The 22,682-nt window shown below is 40.7% G+C and overlaps 2 protein-coding genes across 2 annotated transcripts in view; one reads left to right on the top strand and one right to left on the bottom strand.

Annotated features, from left to right (window-relative positions):
* C1H19orf25 (chromosome 1 C19orf25 homolog) overlaps positions 1-22,682 on the bottom strand; it is a 245,185-nt gene that overhangs the window by 192,230 nt on the left and 30,273 nt on the right. The gene's annotated exons all lie outside the window — the stretch shown is intronic.
* PLK5 (polo like kinase 5 (inactive)) overlaps positions 1-22,682 on the top strand; it is a 36,361-nt gene that overhangs the window by 1,130 nt on the left and 12,549 nt on the right. Inside the window, exons 4-10 of the mRNA XM_075283353.1 lie at positions 7,164-7,293; positions 15,589-15,676; positions 15,763-15,858; positions 16,524-16,722; positions 16,802-16,940; positions 17,865-17,950; positions 20,166-20,262. Of these exons, the coding sequence (XP_075139454.1) occupies positions 7,164-7,293; positions 15,589-15,676; positions 15,763-15,858; positions 16,524-16,722; positions 16,802-16,940; positions 17,865-17,950; positions 20,166-20,262 (835 nt within the window). The remainder of the gene's footprint in view (positions 1-7,163; positions 7,294-15,588; positions 15,677-15,762; positions 15,859-16,523; positions 16,723-16,801; positions 16,941-17,864; positions 17,951-20,165; positions 20,263-22,682) is intronic.

Here is a 22,682-nt window from a genome sequence, read left to right as displayed (position 1 = left end):
GTCACATGGGTTGTGTACTGTGTTGTATCATGTCTGTATATGAGAATGTCAGCTACTATAAGGCCTCATACACGTGGCCGTGTGCACTGTCAGTGTGCTAGCCATATTTTTCATGGCTAGCACACTGACCAATTAATCTCCATGGCCCCAAACCCCCAACCCTGTATTTTCACGTTCTGGTATATGGGGCCATGAGCAAAACTCAGAACAGGCCCTATTCCTGTCCATTTATTGGCTTATTCTCACTGGTTAATGGGGCCGAGGAGGCCCGGGAGGTACACAGATGTCCCATGTTCAGTCCGTGCCATTTAATCACGGCCCAGCGTGACATTCACACGTGTGAATGTCACTTAGCTTATAATAATGCATTTCATTGTTATAAATAGCTAGCCACAATTTTGTATGGTTACATTACAAAAACGACTTTTGCTTTTGTGCCATTTGTTGGAATGTATAATTTATGCTAAAGAAATTCATTATTATATGATTTATCTGTACTTTATATTATGTACTATATTTTCAATGTATTTATATATAGCACTTGCAAACAGAACAACAACAAGAAAACACTGTATGGTGTTTAGTAGGTGTATAAGGTGATATTGCTATATACTGCTCAAATCGGGAGAAAAGCAGGCCGTTGACATAAGATGGTGGCTGAATACGTATTCATTCTACATCTATAAACCTTGAATTCTCCAATCAATTCTACATATTTAGCACAGACATGATGAAATGCAAAATATCCAATCCTTGTCTATAATCAGGTTTCTCCGAATGTTTTATAATCACATAATAGAATATGGAATAAACTTAACTCCTACCTGACATCCACCGTACTATTACAGCAGAAGTCGGGTGTTTAAATTTGGTGGCCACTCAGAAGCCGAGCAGTTGCCATAGCTGCCAGGTCTCTACTGTATTATACAGCAGAAACCTGGCAGTAATATCCACGATCAGAGCCCGCGCAGCTAGCCCACTTATTTAAGTAAAAATAACTAATAACCTACCATAGCTGCCCCTGCTGTCCCAGTCACTACTTCCACTGGTACGGCAAGCATGTTGCAAGATTGCTGGAGCCATCTAGTCGTTATGGCAGCCAAGAAACTTATGATGGCTCCCAGGCCTGTTTTAGTATATTTCTATTGTGGCATGCCTGTGGTAAGTGTATAGTGATTCACTCATACACTTCAATACAGTAGTATTGCAGTCTGAGACAAGTGATCTAAAGACAGCATGTTCAAGTCGCATTGGTGGACTTAAAGAAAAAAAAAAGTTTTTAAAAATAAAATATACAAATTCAAATCACCCTTCCAAAAGATAAATTTGGTATCCCTCGAATCATGCCATCCCATAGAGTACAGGTAGTATGTCATTTTGGATGCACAGTGAACGCTGTAAAAACAAAGCCTGGAGGAAAGTCATACAAATGCAGTTTTTCTCCAATTCATCTCCATTCTGAATTTTTGCCAGCTTGCCAGTACATCATATGGAATATTAAATGATAATATTACATTACAACAATTTGTCCTCTAAACATCAAGCCCTCATATAGCTCTGTGAAGGGAAAAATGAATGGCTCTTAGATTTATGAAAATTGAAGACTGTCTGCAACAGGAAGGGGTTAATATAGTTAATCAATTAATATATGATCAGAGAAGGTCTAAGCCCAAGAACCATACAATGAGCAGTATGACTTGCCCGCTCACACCACATGACATGCGGCTGTGCCTAGGAATGATAACATTATGCTACACAAGCAGCACACAGATCTGATACAGTATCTGTGTCATAGACCAGTGAATGTACACAAGTCAGTAAAATATGTGCTGCACAACAGATTAAATCAGTAAGCTAAAAACCTGAAGATGAGTACCGGTAGTTACCCACTATTGATCTCCATTATGGGTTTCTGTAGTGTTATTGTAGTTCTGATCAGCATCATCAGCTCTATTAGTCTGAATGGATATATTAGCAAAGAAATGCACAAATACCTTGCTTGCTTACTTTTGATTGTTAGAAAAATCTCATGCTTCAGAAAGCTGTTATATGGCGCTGATATAAGGTAATAGCGGTAATGGCCATTAAAAAAGTGTCCATGGTACCTTTCAGCTGAATCATGGGGCTCTCATCCGCATGTCCTTTAGACAATGAGTGTGGAAAACAGCACCCCAGGACTCTGGCCAAGGTGTTCTTCATCTACTGTTATAACACTATAGAACAATCTTAGTGATCTGTATTGAGTGGATTGGAGTGTAAGTAACAGTGAAGGATACAAACTAAATTGGAGATGAGTGGAGTGGATTTACCTTTGCAACCATATTTTTAGCATCTCAAAATATACTTTTGTTAATGAGGAACTGTCATCTCTCTCCTCATGTCTGTGAATTTCCCATGAAAAAACCATTCTGGAGCAACTTTATTTTGTACTATTCCTGTTATTGCTAATAGAAATGTTAGCATAAATTTACTACTGAGTGTTACCATTCCCCATGTTAAAAGATAGTGTCCTTACAGGCTAGCACTTGCCGTACAGACTGTCTCTGACTGTAAGGACACCCTGCCAGCTGGCAGCACCCAGTTATGAGTTTATTTATACATTTCTAGGCAGAATAACAGCACAGAGTGCTGAGAAAAGGTGCTGCAGAATTGTTATTTCATGGGAAATATAATTATTTACCAAAAGATGACATGACCTATTCACTGGAATAGAACGGAGCATCGTGCGCTCCCTCAAGAGTGCCTTGACCTGCATACTTGGCATACTAATCTACAGATTGCAAAGTTATCATTTCTATTACTTCTATATCATTCTTATTTTCTTCTACATTATCAACAGCACGTAATTATTCTTGTGTGTTTATTCACAAGTTTCACAATGTACAGTTGTGCTAAAAAGTTTACATATCCCAGCAGATTTTTTAGTTTTTTGGCCTTTTTTCAGAGAATATGAATGATAACACAAACGCTTTTTCTCCACTCATGGTTAGTGGTTGGGTGAAGCCATTTATTGTCAAACTTCTGTGTTTTCTCTTTTTAAATCATAATGACAACCAAAAACATCAAAATGACCCTGTTCAAAAGTTCACATAGCCCTGTTCTTAATACCGTGTACTGCCCCCTCTAACATCAATGACACCTTGAAGTCTTTTGTGGTAGTTGTGGATGGGGCTCTTTATTTTCTCAGATGTATAAAGCTACTCATTCTTCTTAGAAAAAAGTCTCCAGTTCCTGTAAATTCCTAAGCTGTCTTGCATGTACTGCGTGCTTGAGATCTCCCCAGAGTAGCTCAATGATACTGAGGTCAGTAGCCTGACGCTAGGTTCACACCTGCGTTCAGCAGTCCGTTCTGTGGTTTCCATCTTCTGCATGCAAGAAGACGGAAACCACAGACTGGGTCCGGCCGTGAGCGGCGGTGAGCGTTTTATGCTCTCCACCGCGAAACCGTTTTTTTTAATCCGGACACAGAGTGCTGCATGTCCGACTCTGTGTCCGGATTAAAAAACCCGTGAATCAAATGAATGGGTGAGAAAGAATCCTGCAGGTTTCCATCTACTGCTCTGTTTTATGCAGGAAATGGAAACCTGCATAACGGAGTGTCGGGCGCAGATGTGAACGAGCCCTGAGATGGCCACTCCAGAATCTTCACTTTCTTCTGATGTAGACAATGACAAGTCGACTTGGCCTTGTGTTTTGGATCGTTTTCATGTTGGAATGTCTAAGTACGTCCCATGCGCGTTTTCCTGGCTGATGAGTACAAATTTGCCTCCAGTATTTGCTGATAACGTGCTGCATTCATCTTTCCTTCAACTTTCACCAAGTTTACTGAGCCTTTGAAGCTCACACATCCCAACATCATCAGTGATCCACCTCCATGCTTTGCAGTAGGAATGGTGTTCCTCTCATCATAGACTTTGTTGACACATCTTCAAATATAACGTTTATGGTTGTGGCCAAAATTTAGATTTTTGTTTCATCACTCCAAATGACCTTGTTCCAGAAGTTTTGAAGCTTGTTTCTGTGATATTTGGTGTACTGAAGGCGAGATTCTTTGTGGCATTTGCGCAGTAATGGCTTTCTTCTGGCAACTTGACCATGCAGCCCATTTTTCTTCAAGTGCCTCTTTATTGTGCATCTTGAAACAGGCACACCGATAGTTTTCAGAGAGTCCTGTATTTCAGCTGATGTTATGTATGGGTTTTCTTTGCATCCCAAACAATTTTCCGGGCAGTTGTGGCCAAAATTTTGGTTGGTCCAACTGACCATGGTTTGGTTTGTGTCAACTTCTGGGCATGTTATCAGGCCAAAATTAGCAGTGTATGTAAACTTTTGCACAGGGTCATTTTGATGTTTTTGGTTGTCATTATGATTTAAAAAGAGAAAACACAGAAGTTTGACAACAAATGGCTTCACCCAACCACTAACCATGAGTGGACAAAAAGTTTTTGTGTTATCATTCATAGTCTCTGAAAAAAAGGCCAAAAAACATAATAATCTGCTGGGGTATGTAAACTTTTTAGCACAACTGTAATTTCCATTTACACATTCCATTGCATAGAAACCTAAATTAATTAATCTATTCACATAGCTTATATAGCAAGTCTGTAGAAAGATAGTTATATCATAAAGAGATACATAGGAGTCTCCAGTAGTGGCTCACAATCTAATTTTCCCTTCTCTGGCACATGCACTCAAGAACAAATTACACGAGAACCCAGTAAAGCGATATTCACATGGCTGTGGTTGTTTAGCAGTTGTCAAAAAATGGACAAATAGCTCTATTTTTAGCATCTGGTTTGCATTCCTGTGGAATCCATTTTTTACAGATCCTCATAGGCTATGAGTGACTGTAAAAAATAGGAAATAGGAATCGTTCAAAAAAACTCTTTGCTACAAAAAAAAAAAAAAAAAAAAAAAAAAGCAGAGTATGGGAGTAAACCTGTGGAAAACACAGGGTAGAATAAACTGTAGACAGAAAATCAGATTGAAACATAGGAAACCAGCACTGCAAGGCTTACACTAGGTTCACACTAGTGTTCGACTCTCTGTCATTCGGGTCCACATGAGGACCCGAAAGACGGAGTGCCTGTCTGCTTAAAAAGTAGTTACCTGCAGATCCCATAGACTATAATGGGGTGTCTGTCAGGTTTCCGTTGATTTTACAGTGAAACCGGTGAAAGGTCCTCCTTGCTGGACTTCTCTCCACTGGTTTTAGCAATCTGTAGTGAAGTCTACTATGGAGACTTCAATGCAGATACCAACCTAGCCTTACCAGTATTATATAATAATTAGAGATGAGCGAACAGTGTTCTATCGAACACATGTTCGATCGGATATCAGGGTGTTCGCCATGTTCGAATCGAATCGAACACCGCGTGGTAAAGTGCGCCAAAATTCGATTCCCCTCCCACCTTCCCTGGCGCCTTTTTTGCACCAATAACAGCGCAGGGGAGGTGGGACAGGAACTACGACACTGGGGGCATTGAAAAAAATTGGAAAAAGTCATTGGCTGCCGAAATCAGGTGACCTCCATTTTAGACGAATAGTGGATTTCAAATCCGGGTCATATGAGAATGTGAACTTTGTGACTATGAGACAGGGATAGCTGTACAGGCAGGGATAGCTAGGGATAACCTTTATTTAGGGGGGAATGTTATTAAAAATAACTTTTTGGGGCTCTATCGGGTGTGTAATTGTGATTTTTGTGAGATAAATGGGATGCATTGGCCAGCGCTGATTGGCCGAATTCCGTACTCTGGCCAATCAGTGCTGGCCAATGCATTCTATTAGCTTGATGAAGCAGAGTGTGCACAAGGGTTCAAGCGCACCCTCGGCTCTGATGTAGCAGAGCTGAGGCTGCACAAGGGTTCAAGCGCACCCTCGGCTCTGATGTAGGAGAGCCGAGGGTGCACTTGAACCCTTGTGCACCCTCGGCTCTGCTACATCAGAGCCGAGGGTGCGCTTGAACCCTTGTGCACACTCTGCTTCATCAAGCTAATAGAATGCATTGGCCAGCGCTGATTGGCCAATGCATTCTATTAGCCCGATGAAGTAGAGCTGAATGTGTGTGCTAAGCACACACATTCAGCTCTACTTCATCGGGCTAATAGAATGCATTGGCCAGCGCTGATTGGCCAGAGTACGGAATTCGGCCAATCAGCGCTGGCTCTGCTGGAGGAGGCGGAGTCTAAGATCGCTCCACACCAGTCTCCATTCAGGTCCGACCTTAGACTCCGCCTCCTCCAGCAGAGCCAGCGCTGATTGGCCGAATTCCGTACTCTGGCCAATCAGCACTGGCTAATGCATTGTATTGGCGTGATGAAGCAGTGCTGAATGTGTGTGCTTAACACACACATTCAGCTCTACTTCATCGGGCTAATAGAATGCATTGGCCAATCAGCGCTGGCCAATGCATTCTATTAGCGTGAACTGAGTTTGCACAGGGGTTCTAGTGCACCCTCGGCTCTGCTACATCAGATTGCTACATCTGATGTAGCAGTGCCGAGTGTGCATCAGATGTGTAGTTGAGCAAAACTGACTCAGCACTGCTAAGTCTCTGCATTCGCATAGGAATGCATTGGCCAGCCTTCGGCCAATCAGCGCTGGCTCTGCCGGAGGAGGCGGAGTCTAAGGTCGGACCTGAATGGAGACTGGTGTGGAGCGATCTTAGACTCCGCCTCCTCCAGCAGAGCCAGCGCTGATTGGTCGAGTTCCGTACTCTGGCCAATCAGCACTGGCCAATGCATTTCTATGGGGAAAAGTTAGCTTGCGAAAATCGCAAACTGACAGGGATTTCCATGAAATAAAGTGACTTTTATGCCCCCAGACATGCTTCCCCTGCTGTCCCAGTGTCATTCCAGGGTGTTGGTATCATTTCCTGGGGTGTCATAGTGGACTTGGTGACCCTCCAGACACGAATTTGGGTTTCCCCCTTAACGAGTTTATGTTCCCCATAGACTATAATGGGGTTCGAAACCCATTCGAACACTCGAACAGTGAGCGGCTGTTCGAATCGAATTTCGAACCTCGAACATTTTAGTGTTCGCTCATCTCTAATAATAATGTATACATCTAGATATATCCTCCTTTGTTTCTTTCCACTTTTAGGCTGAAGCCCCACATTTTATTAAACTGGGTAACTTGTCTTTGTTTTCACTCTGCAGTCACTTGCTCACATCTTAAGGGTCCGGAAACTGTTGACTGAACCTGAAGTGCGATACTATATGAAGCAGATATTACAAGGGGTTCAGTTCTTACACCAGCAAGGTATTATCCACCGGGACCTAAAGCTGAGTGAGTAGTATGTTACTATACGTCACCTATGGACCTTTTCATTGTGCACAGTAGACATTTCTAATTCAGTGAAGCTTGCATTTATTTTGTAACCGCCAAAAGGTCACATAGTATCTCTCTAGAATATTCAGTCACAGTCTGGCTCCAGAAATAGAACATTCCACACATGGATATCACAAACCTGGCACTTCTTAACATACTCTCCATGTAATAAAACTTAGATCTACACACAGTCTACATCTTAGTCTGTGCAGTTGGCATCTCATGCTTTTAGCTGTTTATATGTCTGCTCTGTACACTCCCATCTTCATTCATTACCAGCTTGGCTTTAAGATCAAGTCACCAGAAGTCTTCACTGGATGCCAAGTTTAACTAAGATCTCTACACTTACCAGCGCATATCACGTGTAAAGCTGCTCACTGTTCTGCATTATTCCTAGTGATGATAGTCATATATATATTTATGTGTGCGTGAACAGGGAAGTAATTGGATAGCACAGAATAATGAAAAGCAGTTGCATGCATATATAAATGGTACCCTTTTGTACTGGGAATCTAAAAAAAAAACCACAAATGGTTGGTGTTTTTATAGTATTTACTCTGCAGCCAAAATCACGTCACCTGTATTCTATGTTTTAGTTCAATTCTGAGGATACAAAATGCATATAGTTTTATTTACACTTTTGCCACTTAACAAAAAACCAAAACTTTGCAAAAAAAAATTTTTCTTATAGTTGCTATATTCTGTCACACATAACTTTTTTTTATATTTCCATGTACAGGGATACATAGGGCATCTATTTTTGAGGGGCCAGATATATTGTTTTACATATACCCTTTTGGGGAATGTCTATTGCTTTGATCTCTTTTTAATTAAAATTTTTATTAGAGGCAAAACAGTTAAAAAAAAACGGCATTCACTGTATGGGAAAATATATTTTTATAGGTTTGTAAACCGGATGTTTTTGGACAAAGGTATACTGAATATGTATGCATTTCACAGTATTTAATTACTTTTACATGTATTCTAGGGGAGTGATTTGAATTTTTAATATTTTTTTTTTTATTTTTTTTTAATTTCTTATTGTATTTATTAGATCTCCTAGGGCTCTTGAACCCCATAAAGCAGCCTGCCATACAAATGAATGGCATACAAGCCTGGGAGCCTTCAATAGACTCTCGGCTGTCATGCCAATGTGATGCCAGCCCTGGATCTCAGTCAAAATGGCACCTTGGTCAGCTTTGACTAAGGTGCCAGGGGGGGATGAATACCCACAATCACTATGGACACTGATCATAAGCATTAGCACCGGGTCTCTGCTGTATAATACTGCTATATAATAATAATGTATAATGTGACGTATTGTCGGTGTTCAGGAGAAAAATGTTAGTTGGTTATTCCCCTTTAACCTTTTTTGAAGATGAAAAATTTGGCACTAAAGCGACATTTTGTTGGAAATAAAAGTAATTTTTCATTTTCACATATCAATGGTAATAAATTCAGCAAGTCAGGAAGCCAAAAACTGGCTGAGGTGGGAAGGAGTTAAAAAGAGCTGTAAAAAAGGGGGTTATCTCCACCTCTATCATGGTATAGGACTATCGTAGACAGTTGAGCTATTCATCTGAGTTCATGCCCACATCATAATACTGGGGTTTAAGTGATTGTTAATAAAATGTCCCTGTATCTAGGTTGGCAGGGAGTATCATATATAAGTGTAGTGTTATGCATGTCTTCTATACTGTATGTTTCTGCAGTATATGTAGTTCTGTAAAGACCAAACCATGACCATACAGCTTCAGCTACAAAGATGCAGATCTTTTAGTTCTGTTTAACATCAACATTATTTGTAACAAAACCTTTGAGTTATGCAAAATGATTATAATGTTCTCAGGTCATATCAATGTTGTCGCAGATACTGATGATCCTATAAGAGACATCAATTTACGTCAATGGTCATCTCACTGAGGTGAATTTTGGCAGGAAGTAGAGGTGGGTGATTATGACCTAAATCGAAATTGCTATTAATTGGTGAATTTACTTTGATTACGATTAATGGCAATTAACTGATGTTCAGTCACGCAGCTTAGTTATGCTTGCTTCTATGTGTCACAATGCCACGTCACCAACTGAGGCCCAATCACAGGCTTGAGTACTCCATGACATCAGCCAGAAGCGCCAAAGACAGCAGAGAGTAGCAATGGAACTCAGGAGAGGTGAGCAACACTCTTTTTTTTTTTTTTTTTTTTATGTTTGATCACTTCCTGTGGACCTCCACTTATTATATTCTGGGGTCTGAAGACCCCACAGTATAATAATAGCGATTGCAATTTGGATGTGTTGGGTTTGAACAAAACTGCAGGTAGAACCTATTGCTATAACTGAACCAAAATAATCATGTTGCTTATCCTTGTTGAAGTTTAGTTTTGGTTATTTTTCAAATAACTGACTAACCCAAACAGAAAGTATTCTTCCCTACTGGTAGCTGGGTGGATGTTGTTGACCTGAGGGCCTGTGATCGGCCAAAGTTTCAGAGAAGGATTTCCTTTTTACCTGATGAGAGGTCTTGATTGGTTGCTGTTGTCACTGGGAAATTTCCCTATAGTCCGAATAATTTGATTGGTCATTGGAAGACTACTATAAGGTCTGCACAGTGCTGAAGTTTTGGTCTGAAACTGGACCCTCCCAATTGTTAATTGTATGTTGTGTCATAGCTTTAGTAAGAGGGGGTTAGTCACTATTTTACATGAGTGGACAGATGATATGTATATTGGCTTGAGCTCGTGGCTTGAGTTCATGTGTTTTGCAATCTCATTTATTAAGGTTGTGTTATGGGCATTTACATTATGCTTAGCTCGGGATAAAAGGTATGTCATATAATCCCATAAATTGGTGTAAATGAAACCTTAGAATAAATCAGAATAGATTAAGTCTGGATGAATTCAGCTGAGATGCAAGTGGGAAATAGTAGACAAGTTAAATGTGTCTTGGGTCATGTTGGCACGTCAGTTAATGCTATGTTTAACCAGTAATATAAATTATGCACAATGTTGATGATAGTGCTACCTTAAATAAATGAAACTGATAGGATGTACTGCAAATAACCCGTTCTTATAATTAGAAATAGACTAGCCCGTTGTCCAAGTACCCCTTCAGTGAACCTCTACCCCTTTGTGCTCTCCCCCAGACGTCAGAAATTCTACGAGGTACAAATATATAACCAGACACAGTTACACAGCTGCTTTTAGCAGGGGCTTCAGAGAAACACATTCTTCTCTTATATGCAGAAGCTTAATTATTATATTACAAAAAGTTATGCAACATTTTCATTTACTTTGTCTACAATTCACTAACCATTTATAAGACCTGCATTTACTAGAATTGCTGTAACTAAAACAGATTTAATAACTGGCTGTGTCAGAGTCAGATACGGCTGAATTATTAAGCGACTCTGGTCTATTAATAGTTCTGGCACATCTTGGAAGGCCTCATGCATCAGAATGTAAGGTCACCAAGGTAGGAGTTAATATTGTCTAAAGAGACATCTACTTGAGATCTATGGAAGGAACCTCCATGGAGCTTGTAAAAGTGGCCAGTAAGTCTTTGCTAGAGGTATGTAGCACACCAGAGCAGGAGCATATTTTGAGTATGGCAGGAGAGGCGTTTTTTGTTGTTGAATTAAATGGGCCAAAAGACTACTGGAGTGGTTATGGTGTTCAAAGTACTCCTGGTTATTGAAGAAAGTCTGTCTTTTTTCGTTTTTTTTCTCGAAGGTAGGAGAGGTATTGTCTGCTGGACTTCAGCGATGTCATCCTATTCCCCTCCATGGGGTCTGCAATGTATGCTGCCTCAGAGGTGTCCATAGAGATAGGTATCCACAGAGATACACCTTGAGAACATCACAATATATGCAAAGACTACTTCTGTGGAAAAAACAAGATGTGCTCTATAATAACCATTATAACAAAGTAGAATCCAATAACTCAGCAAATTAAGTATTTTTCATTTATATATGGAAAATATGATGTGTTATAGCCTGATCTGTGTATATGTTTATATTTATACATGTCTGTTATTCTATATCCAGTTGTCAGATGGTCTGATGAAGGTTCATGGGGGACCCACAGGGGTGAACCTGCACCGTTCGCCGCCTGAGGCGGACGACAGAAAGCCGCCCCCGAAGCCCCCCTCCCCCCGGGAGGAGGGTTCGGAGCGAAGGGTGCGGGGTGTTCGCAGGCACGGTGAGGACCTGCTCTCTGCCTGAGCTTGAGGGGAGGCTGCTGGAGCCCTCCCTGGGGCCCTGGCATAGCGCCGCCTGAAGCGGTCGCTTCAGGTCGCCTCATGGGAGGTGCGGCGCTGGGGACCCAAAACATTCACTCAATACATCTTATGGATTACACATCTTGTATGAATAATCTTTGTACTGTGTTCTACAGCACGTCTTGTTTTTTTCACAGAAGTAGTCTATGCAAAACAAGGAGTTTCTACCAGTAGAGTGGCACGTATATATTCCATAAGAGTAGAGTGATGTAGTCTCCAGATGTCATACCATCCCATCTCCTCAAAAAATTATAAATAAAGTAAAGTTGACTGACTTTGAAGTGGAGCAAGTATTGCTTGTGGATGTAAGCCGTCTCTCAACGAATTGTGGGCAGTATTAAAGTTCTCCTTACAAAGCACATACTGTATGCTTGAGGATAGGTCTCTGCCAAGCTGGTTGCTTCATACAATATAGAAAGGGATGTCGAGGGATGAATGTATACGTTTAGAATCACGCATATTTTGTAGCATCCCAGACTGCTCCTGTTTTAATTGTTTTTGTCTTTGTGCTTCTTAAGAGTTTTAGAATCCTTTTATTAAGCTTTACTCCAGCACCGCACAATACATTTTATGGTTTAGTCAATTATGATGGTTCAGCTATTAATGTAATAATCTGAATTATCCGCAAATCTATCTGTTTGCCATATCGTTAGAACCGTCAATCGTATGTTGTATCGGGCAAGACTGAGGAAAACTGAACTTTGTCTCAGCTTAGATATTTGTAGTACTAGGCAGGATGGCTTTTCATTTGGGTTGTACCCAACTAAACGAGATAAGGGTATATGTCTAGGTTTTAATCAGAATATATATATATATATATATATATATTGTTAGTGCTATATCTTCCTAGGTCATTTTTTTGTTTTCGTGTTGCTTTATATTTGACCTTTCCCCGCTTCTCAGTTATTGTATTCTTTTAATATTCTGTGCCCTCTGGAAAGTACTAGTAAGGACTTTACAGGGATAACCATGATCAGGAAAATGCCGGGTCAAATCCAATGCATGTTTCCAAAAAGTACAATTACGTTTAGCTCTCATAAACTGACCAACCAGAGTTTCCCTCTTTAAATATTCCAAGTGAAAGTGAAGTAGATTATTAGTTGTCAATATTTTCCGGAACATAGTCGTGTGAATCCTGTCATTTATCAAAGTCCCCATCCAAAAGAAAATCACATTGCCAATATAACATTACCAACTGAGATCATTCTCGATGAAGTGCACTGACGGGGGATAGACTCATCCACCATAGGAATATTAATGAATAAAACTTTACTTTTATTAGATATACTTTAAAACTAGACACAAACAAAAGTATAAAACCATGTCCCTCACCAATACCTGCTATATACAAAGTGAGCGATCCATAGGGGGAGGAGATACTGCACTATTTGACCCTGCAAGTCAAAACTCACTCACTCCCTAATTAGTAAATTAGTAATTGTTTGTGTCCAGTTTTAAAGTATATCTAATAAAAGTAAAGTTTTATTCATTAATATTCCTATGGTGGATGAGTCTATCCCCCTTCAGTGCACTTTGTAAAAAGGAATAATTGTATCCATATTTCAGAGAATTTATCATTCTCGATGAAGGCTGCACAATGCGCACCCATGGTAGTTCTCAATATCTGCCTATAAAAGGCTAAATCACAAACAAAGTAATTGTGCCGAAAAAAAATAAGGTCTAACAAATCAATCAGAAATAAATCATGCTTGTGGTTGCTCATAGTCTAGCCATCCAAAAAATATACAACCATAGCAATCCAATCATTGTGTTTTATATTTGAATACAATGATTTAATATCCACAGTAACCATCAACATACCGTTTGGTAAAGTTAAATAACCTATAAGTTCAATGAGTTGTGAGGAATCCCTCACATATGAGGATAACGTAAGTACCAAAGGTTGTAAGTAAAAGTCAATGTAGATACATCTCTTCTCTGAGAAGCTTCCAAAACCCACAACAATGGGTTTCTCGGTGAGTCATCTAGATTTTTGTGCACCTTGGGGAAAATGTAAAAAGTGTCAATGGAGTGAGCTGAACTTTCAAGAACATTGTAACTCTGAATGGCTCTAAATCCGTAGCCATGGGACTAGAGCTGCAATCTTGGTCTTCCAACATTATTGCTTCTAATGTATCAGTCTTTTTGTTGAGTTCTTTACACTAAGCTTTCTGGCCAAGTCCCTAAAATAATTTCTTAGGACCTTTCAACTTTGTCATTAGTGCCAATGTGCACCATGACTGCTGGGTCTTCATCAGTCCCTCCCAGTAATCTGTCAGGCCAATATACTGAACCCAGGAACCCAGAAAACAACAAAATCCCAGGTATTCCTGGTCTTTCTGACAGACTGCCCAACTTGTAACATGAATAATTGCTCCCATTTCACTTCTTGCTGTAGTAGACATTCCCTTCATCCCTCAACTTGGTAAACATATTGGGATGCTCCAGGTCAGGACATTCTCCCTTACAGTCTTCACTCTACCCCTTTTCCTAATAGTTACCTAGTTCTCTGACTGTCCATCTTGAGCCTCAATGCTTCCATCCCCATCTGCCCCAGTGGGTGTCATCTCAGTAATCAGCAAACTCTTCTCCATGTTGTGAATGTCAGAAACTGATCTGTTTTTGAACATTGATCTTTATGTAAAGGATGCCCACCAATTGGATCCGTTTATGCCCATTGTTTGCATCTCTCAAACATATTTGCTAAATGGATGTAAAAAATGTAATCTGAATGGAGCCTTAAATATATATACAATAGAAATTCTCATGAAATTTCTTATTCTTATGGGCTGAAGCTTTCATTACTAACAGGTCATGAGTAGTCCAGCCTCAGATCTTCAACTTAGTTGAAGGCATAACTGTGATGAGGAGGCTTTGCGGTATGTTTCTATTTAATGAACAAGCTAATTAGATTTGTCCACAAACAGAATATGCTAGGTACTTTATGGTGAAATGGGACTATTAGTGAGCGATACGCACAGTAAAAACAAGGTCTATATCACATAAATGGAATATGATAGTTCTTATTTTTGATGGGTTGCCCAAAATCATTGTGTCACTGTATTACCATAAACAGCCAAAATAAAAATTTAAGGGTTAATTTGGTGTGGAATTTCAGCGCTGAAAAAAAAAGCCTCCCATTGACTTCAATGGGTTCCTCTAGCAGAAAAAGGAACCCATTGAAGTCAATGGGAGGCTTTTTTCTCAGCGCTGAAATTCCACACCAAATTCCTCACCATTTTCCTCCTAATCCCAATCATAAGGGCTAGTTCACACGTAAATTACGTGTGGCTTATTTTGGTCCTGAAAAAAAAAAAAACGCTTCCTAATTAGGAAGCGTTTTTTGGACCTTGCCGCGCTTTTTGTGGAGCGTTTTTTTGCAAAAAAAAAGTGACGTGCTTTTATGCAAAAAAACGAGCGGAAAAAATGCGCGTTTTTCACTTCCCATTCACTTCTATTGCTTTCTTCAGGCGGAAAACGCCTGAAGAAAGGTCATGTCACTTCTTTTTTCCCCTAGCAGAAAAAAACGGTAGCGGAAAAAAAAAAAAAGCTAGCCCTCTACATAGACCACCATTCTATGGAGGCAGATTTTGAGGCGAAATCCGCTGTCAAAATCCGCCTCCTTGTCCCTGTGTGAACTAGCCCTAACTTTACTGTAGAATTTAAAAAATTGAATTACTGCATTTGGCCACTGGGTGGCACTGTTTAATGGAAGTGATTGGAGACTTCTGTCCATATGGGTATAAAAACTGGTGCAGGAAAAGAGGATATCCCATTTCAACTGACCTGATTGTTACCTGGTTTATAGACATATCTTAATAGCACACAACTTTATAATGCTGAATATTACATTGTTTATTTCAGAACAGTGTCACAGCCTCCCATGCACACAAGATTTTCATTAATATATGTCCAGAAGTGACGTATCCAGTCCCACTATATAGCATTTACATTTTACATTTCATTCTGTAATTTTAGGTAATTTTTTTATTGCGAAGAACATGGTTGTAAAAATTGGAGACCTGGGATTGGCAACAACTGTGGAACAATGTGAAAAAATCCCAGGGTAAGGAGAGATTTCATGAACTATGACTACTGGGAACCTGCTTGTGAACATCCCAAATGTCTGACTAGTGTCTCTTTTCATGGCAGCATCATATGTGGCACCCCAAACTACCTGTCCCCAGAGGTTCTGGCCAAGAACGGTCATTCCTTTAAATCTGATATCTGGGCTCTTGGGTGTATAATGTAAGTCTGAAAATTTACTGATGTTTTTTTATGCATTACATTATTGTCTGCAGCCTAGACCACTATCTACAACTACAATTCCTGCAACGACCACTATAAATGAGAATCCGCTTCATTCATTTGTATGGAGTTGTTTAGGAAAGCACATGAATTTCTGCAACAGTATGTAAATTCACCCTAATTGTGCTGTATATCTGTATACAAATATCCGTGTATCTCTGCTCCTTTTAGAGATTATTAAAGAAAAAATATTAATGTAAAGAGGGAAATATATACCAAGTACATGATGACATACAGAAATACCATTGGAAATTGACATTTCTGGAACATAATGTACAGAAAAATTGTTTATGAAGTTTCCTAGATGATAGGTGGCCTAGTGGCTGCTGTGCTGGTAAAAACAGTGAAAGGGACCACAGCACTTCACAACTCCTTCTTCATCCTCAGGTTTGGCATGGCTCCTAGATGTTGGACCACCCCTATATATGCCTACAATGTACCATTACTTTTGTGATGTTTGTATGATATTCATGAAAACTTGCAATCCTGACAACATAAATGACATTGACGTAATCTATGAGCATACTTTACTGTTTGTGTTTTTTCTTCCAGTTACTGAAATGATATGTTTCAGTGTCCCACAGTTTTATTTATTTCACATTCAGGTACACAATGCTTAGTGGATATTCGCCTTTCAGAGCTCGCTCACAAAAGGAGATGTATTACTTCATCCGCGAAGGGTTCTTCCCTGTGCCATCTTACATATCACTCAGTGGCAGAAGACTTATCATCTCTTTACTTGCAAGCTGCCCAAGTAGTAGGCCTTGTATAGAGGACATCCTTACACATGACTTTATTACCCAGGTATGGAATACCATATAAAGTGTTTAGTACAAGTGAATATGAGGATTCACTATGTTCTTGTTTATTTTCTCATTTTCAGGAATTTACACCAGAGAAGCTATCCTCAGCCACATGCCATACAGCTCCAACATTCTCCTTCTCCCTCCACCTCACCAGGTTCTTCAGGAAGGCAGCCAAAGTGTTGTACAGGGGGGTCTTCCATAAATCCTTCTGCTCAGGTACAGAGCTATTGTAGATATTAATCTTCTCAGAAATAACAACGTCAGAAGCAGCCTTTCTACTTTTAGGTGTAAGCACCACGATATTGCCACAGCAGATCGCCAAGGCAAAAAACCACAGTATTGAACATACTTGAAAAATGGATGGGATTCTGGCTAATCCCCTCCACACATTGAAGAAAAATATCCGCAAAAATATAATATATTGCAACATATCTTCTGCTTAAAAGAGGGCCTGGATGCACATCCCGAATGGAAAAACATTACAGGTTACGGGTTTTAGATTTGGGTAAAGACAAGTTGATCCAGGGTTTTGTGCTGATTTCCAGATTTGCAGTCGGAAAGGATTTTTTTTCCGCTGATGTGCGGCAATTGACAACCGCCTTATGTTCGTTTGTTTTTTTGCCTTCCTCTGGATAAACAGTGTAAGGTTATAGGTTGACTTGATAGACCTGTGACTATGCTTGTGAGCATACCCTTAGGGCTAGTTCACACGTGAACTGCCCGCGCGGGTTTTGACACCGAGAGAGACGCAGCGAGTCATGGGTCAAAACCCGCCACGGGTCAAAACCCGCCTGCCGCGACCATCGCGGTCGCGGCTTTCCCCTCCGCTGTTGGCTCAAATGAATGAGCCGACATAGGAGGGTGCTGCCGGGGGCGGAAGCCGCGCGGCTTCCGCCTGAAGATAGGGCAGGTCGCTTCTTTTCTCCGCTAGCAGCAGCCTGCCGCTAGCGGAGAAAAGAAGCCTGGCGGTCTGCATAGACCACCATTGTAAAGAGGCGGATTTTGAAGCGAAATCCACTGTCAAAATCCGCCCCTTTGCCCACGTGTGAACTAGCCCTTAGAGGTAAGTAACTTGATATGATAATCAGACCTTACTAAAATAAATTTATGTACATGTGATGTATTTTTATATTTTTTCAGACTTTACAGAAACAGAAGGGTGCAAGAGCTCAATGGTCATGTATACAAAGAGCTTGGAGTCACTGAGCACAGATAAAACATGTGAGGTATGATAAGTGATGTAACTTATAGCTTCTGGGCCACGGTGAAAATGTAGCAGTAATGCATGCAGAAATCTCAATGGAAAGGAACCTGTGTAATGCTCCCAATGACCCCCCGCCTTCACACACACACACATACACACACACACACACGGATACCATATGCATAGAGTCATATTGACGTGTGAGTTCTGTAAAATCAACACAGTAGAGGAAAATGTGATATTACAAAGGAACACAATGGCATACATCACCCATAGACTCCCATTCAAAACAAACGTATACAACGTGCTACATGTTGGTTTGTGTAATTCCAACAGGCCACAAGAACACTGTTTCAGCTTCTGTCATTTACTGGACCCCTATAAATATACTCAGCACTTATATACGCTAAATATAGGACTAAATGTGATGTGAGCAGGGCCTAACACTGCCAATGAAAACAATATGGGGATATTAGCAGATAGTACCAAGCATCGGCTGCCAAGACAAATAAAATAAATTCATCGACTCCAAAAAAAATAAATAAAAATAAATAAATAAATTCATAGGATCTATCAGAAACATAGTTTTACCTCTATGCAAATTAATTAGACAACACCAATTGCGTATTGATCAGGGTCAAAGGGCCCACACAGCATCATGTCAGCAGTTAGGGAAAGGCTTATTCCCCAAGCACTGTCTACCTTGTAAATATAATACATCTAGAAGCAGAAATCGGCACTCACCTCTGCTGCCTGTGGAAGTTACTGTACTGAACTCTCCAGGCAGTAGATTGCTAATCTCTCTCTACTACCAGTAATATGTTAACTTTACAAGGGAAACAGCAGTTGAGGAACACCTCAGTGGATATCCCCTCTAAGGGAATATTCAGTACATTGCACACCATGTATTTTATAGCAGCCGTGTGATGTAATTGTACCCTCATCCTACAGAAGCATGTAATTACATTGCATGGATGTGTGATTTAAACAATAAAGTGATTACGCTGCTTGCACAAACGCCATATTTCCTTCAAACATCTACAGCAGGGATCTCGGCTGTTAATCCCCCTCTGATCTTTTATTGATGACCTACCCATTCTGTGGCCCCAAGTCTGCAATCTTCAGTTTCTGCCTCAATCCTTCCAGTTAGACCTATGCAGTAACGATATTTTTACCATCTCGCGTAACAAAATATGGAATAAAAAATTATTAAAAAGTAATATATATCCCAAAACAGTATCAGAAGATGGCAAAGCAAAAACAATATTTTTTTTTCTCTAAATTGATTTTTATTTAGTAAAACTAGTAACGCGTAAAAAAAATTATATAAATTTACCAAAATTGTAACGACTCATAATAAAATTTATAATAACATTCATTTTGTATGGCAAAGGACAAAAAATTGTAAATATTCAAAAGCAATGCTAGAATTGACGTTTCTTTTCAATCCCCGACCCTCAGGAATGAAATAATAGAATGTTGTCAATAAGTTATAGACACTCTAAAATTGTGTCATTAGAAAATGCATATTATCCCGCAAAAAAACAAGCCCTCATATGACTATATCATCAGAAAAAAACATTTATAGCTTCTACAATGCAAGAAGAAAAAAACAAAATCGCCAAACCCTTAGAAGAAAACTGGCTGCAGAAGGGAGGGAATGTATAAGGTGTCTGAGCATAAATCAGGTGTAAATTTGGCTTTTTTTTTTTTTTTTTTTTTTTTTTTTTTTAAAGATCCATCAGTTTGTTCAAAAGAAATGACCCCTGGAAAGTTGTATGCAGATTTGGTCTTATTCACCAAGTAGGAAGTAACCTTCTATTTTCTCAAAGAAAAACAACATATCGCCACTCACTTGAAAAACAAGAGTTAATCTACTTTTTCAGCCTGGTCCCATAGATGTGGTAAACAAAGAAGGGGTCATGGCACTTGTATGAGCACTGTGGCCCTTCCAAACGTCTGATCAGCAGGGATCCCATGTGTTGGATTCCCACTGATTTCTTATTGATCGTCCTGAAAATAGGTCATCAATAAAAAAAAACAACTGGTCAACCTATTTAAATGGTTATATTTTATATGGTGAAGAGGAGATGTAAATCCCACCCATACATTAGGGCCCAGCTGCAACAGTAGACTCTATACCCCTTTCATTATAAAGAGTAAAGTAGGTGTAAACTTTATAGAATCGCTCCATACTTTTCAGCATAGAGAATAACTACTGACCACTTTCTTGACAGGATGAAAAAGCAGAAGAAACAGTAAGAGCATGCTACAAATCTTTGAACATTCTAATGAGAGGAAGAATGAACCAAAGGAGCAGGTCGGCCTCTCAGAGTGAGCTTCAATTCTACCAATCGAATAATCTTAACATAGTTTAGGCTTATAATTTGCAGTCATATTGTCTTGTGCCTCTTGATAACTGTGGCACATCTAACTCCAGCAGACCATGGATTAAGACTGGTGAAATGCTGGTCTTAATGCATGTTCTCCATTATTATACATGAGCCAATTGCCCAAGAATAACCAAAATCTGTATTGGAAATGTCTTTTAAAGTACAGATGCATGTTTTTTTTTCTATTGAGATGTCTGGACAGATGGCTTACATTGTGTGAATAATGCAGATGACCCTGAATGTGAATGAAGAACTTAGTAAATTTGTCCAACTGTGTTTGAACAAGTGATTATGAAGATAATCTTGTTTCCCTTAGTCCTAACAGCGGCACAATGTGGGGTATTTCTGCCCCTGTGTGCTGGTAGGACAGGCGGATTTTTAATTAGCCAATCAAAAGCGTGGCTGGCCCTATAAGAGGGCACAAGAACCTCCCCTCTGCGTGTCAATACAAAAGTACCTCCATATTTATACACAGTTTTATACATAAGATATGATTCCCAGGGTGGGAAATCTTGTGCCGCTGTTAGGACTAAGGGAAACAAGATTATCTTCATAATCACTTGTTCCCTGTCGTCCGTACCAGCGGCACAATGTGGGGATATAGCAAGTAGGCCCAAAGATGGGCGGGATTATTCCATGACAGAGCTCAAAATGGTTTGGGCAAAGGCAGAGGAATCGGACACCCGGTCCCTCAGGCGGTAATGCCGAATGAACGTGGACTCAGATGCCCAGGAGGCAGCTGCACAAATCTGATCCAAGGACAACGCACTCCTCTCAGCCTGAGAGGTGGACACTGCCCTGGTCGAGTGGGCATGAAGAAAAGATGGGACCGGACGCCCTTGGGCGGTATAGGCGACTTTTATGGTATCGGAGACCCAGCGGGATATCGTGGCCTTGGCGGCCTTGGCGCCTTTATTCTTCCCCGTATAACTGATTAACAGGTTTTCGGCCTGCCTAAAAGGGCGAGTACGCTGCAGATAAATTTGCAGACATCTGATAACATCCAGCCTGTGCCATCTTTCCTCTTCAGATGAAGAGGGGAAGGGAAAAAATGCTGGAAGAGAAAAAGTTTGGTTCCTATTTGCAGCGGATGGAATCTTGGGACGAAATCCTGGGAGGAACCTAAGCTGCACATGGTCCGGAAAAAATATAGCATATGGCTCCTCAGCAGACAAGGCTTGTAGCTCACTAACTCTTTTGGCAGTTGAGACTGCCAATAGTAGAGCCATTTTGCCAGTTAGTAACTTAAGTGAGACTTCTTCCAGGGGTTCGAATGGTTGGTCGCAAAGAGCGTTCAGGACCGGAATCAGGTCCCATTGGTGGACAGGGGTGTTCACCACCGGTCTCAGCCTAGTTGCCCCTTTAATAAAGGTGCTCACTAAAGGATCCTGAGACAAACGCCTCCCCAGATAGGCGGACAGGGCCGCTACGTGTACTTTGAGTGTGGCCGCAGCCAGACCTCTGTCTAGTCCGTCTTGAAGGAAGTCCAGGATCGCCTCAGTCGGGGGACCAGTGGAGTCCACTTGATGCTGCAGACACCAGGCATTAAAGATGTTACTAATTCGACGGTAATTCCTGTTAGTCAAATCCGCTCTGGCGCTGGATAGGGTCTTCAAGACGGCTTGTGACAGTCCTCTATTCCTCAATAGGGACTGGTCAACCTCCAGGCTGTCAGGTTGAGTCTCCTCAGATCCTGGCATCTCAGCTCTCCTTGGGTTACCAGATCTGGGAGAGGGGGAAGCCTCCAATATATGCCCTGACTCATTAGTATGAGCTGAGCAAACCAAGCCCTTTTTGGCCAGAACGGGATTATGGCTATTCCCGAGGCTTGGTCCTGTCTTATTTTGATCAATACCTTCGGTATGATTGGAATTGGAGGGAATATGTAAAACAGCCTGAACCTCCATGGGATGGACAGGGCATCCACTGCCAAGGGATTGTCCTCCTGGTATAGGGAGCAGAAGGTCCCTACCTTGGCATTGAGTCGGGTAGCCATTAGATCGACCTCCGGGAGACCCCATCTCTGGACGATCTGTTGAAAAACGTCTGGATTGAGAGACCATTCTCCTGATACGGTAATACCCCGACTCAGATGATCCGCTACTATGTTCAGGGAGCCCTTTATGTGAACAGCGGATAACTGGACTAGGTTCTTCTCTGCCCAGGCAAATATAAGATTCGTCTCTCTCAGTAAGGTTGGTGACCTGGTGCCCCCTTGTTTGTTTATGTAAACTACCACCGTCATGTTGTCTGACCTGATTTTGACAGACTTGCCTCTCAACTCCGGGGCAAAGTGCACTAGGGCCAAGTACACAGCTCTGAGTTCCTTGAGATTGGAAGATCCCAGCTCCGGACATCTCC

The sequence above is a fragment of the Leptodactylus fuscus genome, chromosome 1, assembly GCF_031893055.1.
Source record: "Leptodactylus fuscus isolate aLepFus1 chromosome 1, aLepFus1.hap2, whole genome shotgun sequence".
NCBI lineage: Eukaryota > Metazoa > Chordata > Amphibia > Anura > Leptodactylidae > Leptodactylus > Leptodactylus fuscus.
The sequence above is the reverse complement of the archived record's forward strand: the minus strand, read 5'-3'. Positions and strand labels throughout refer to the sequence as shown.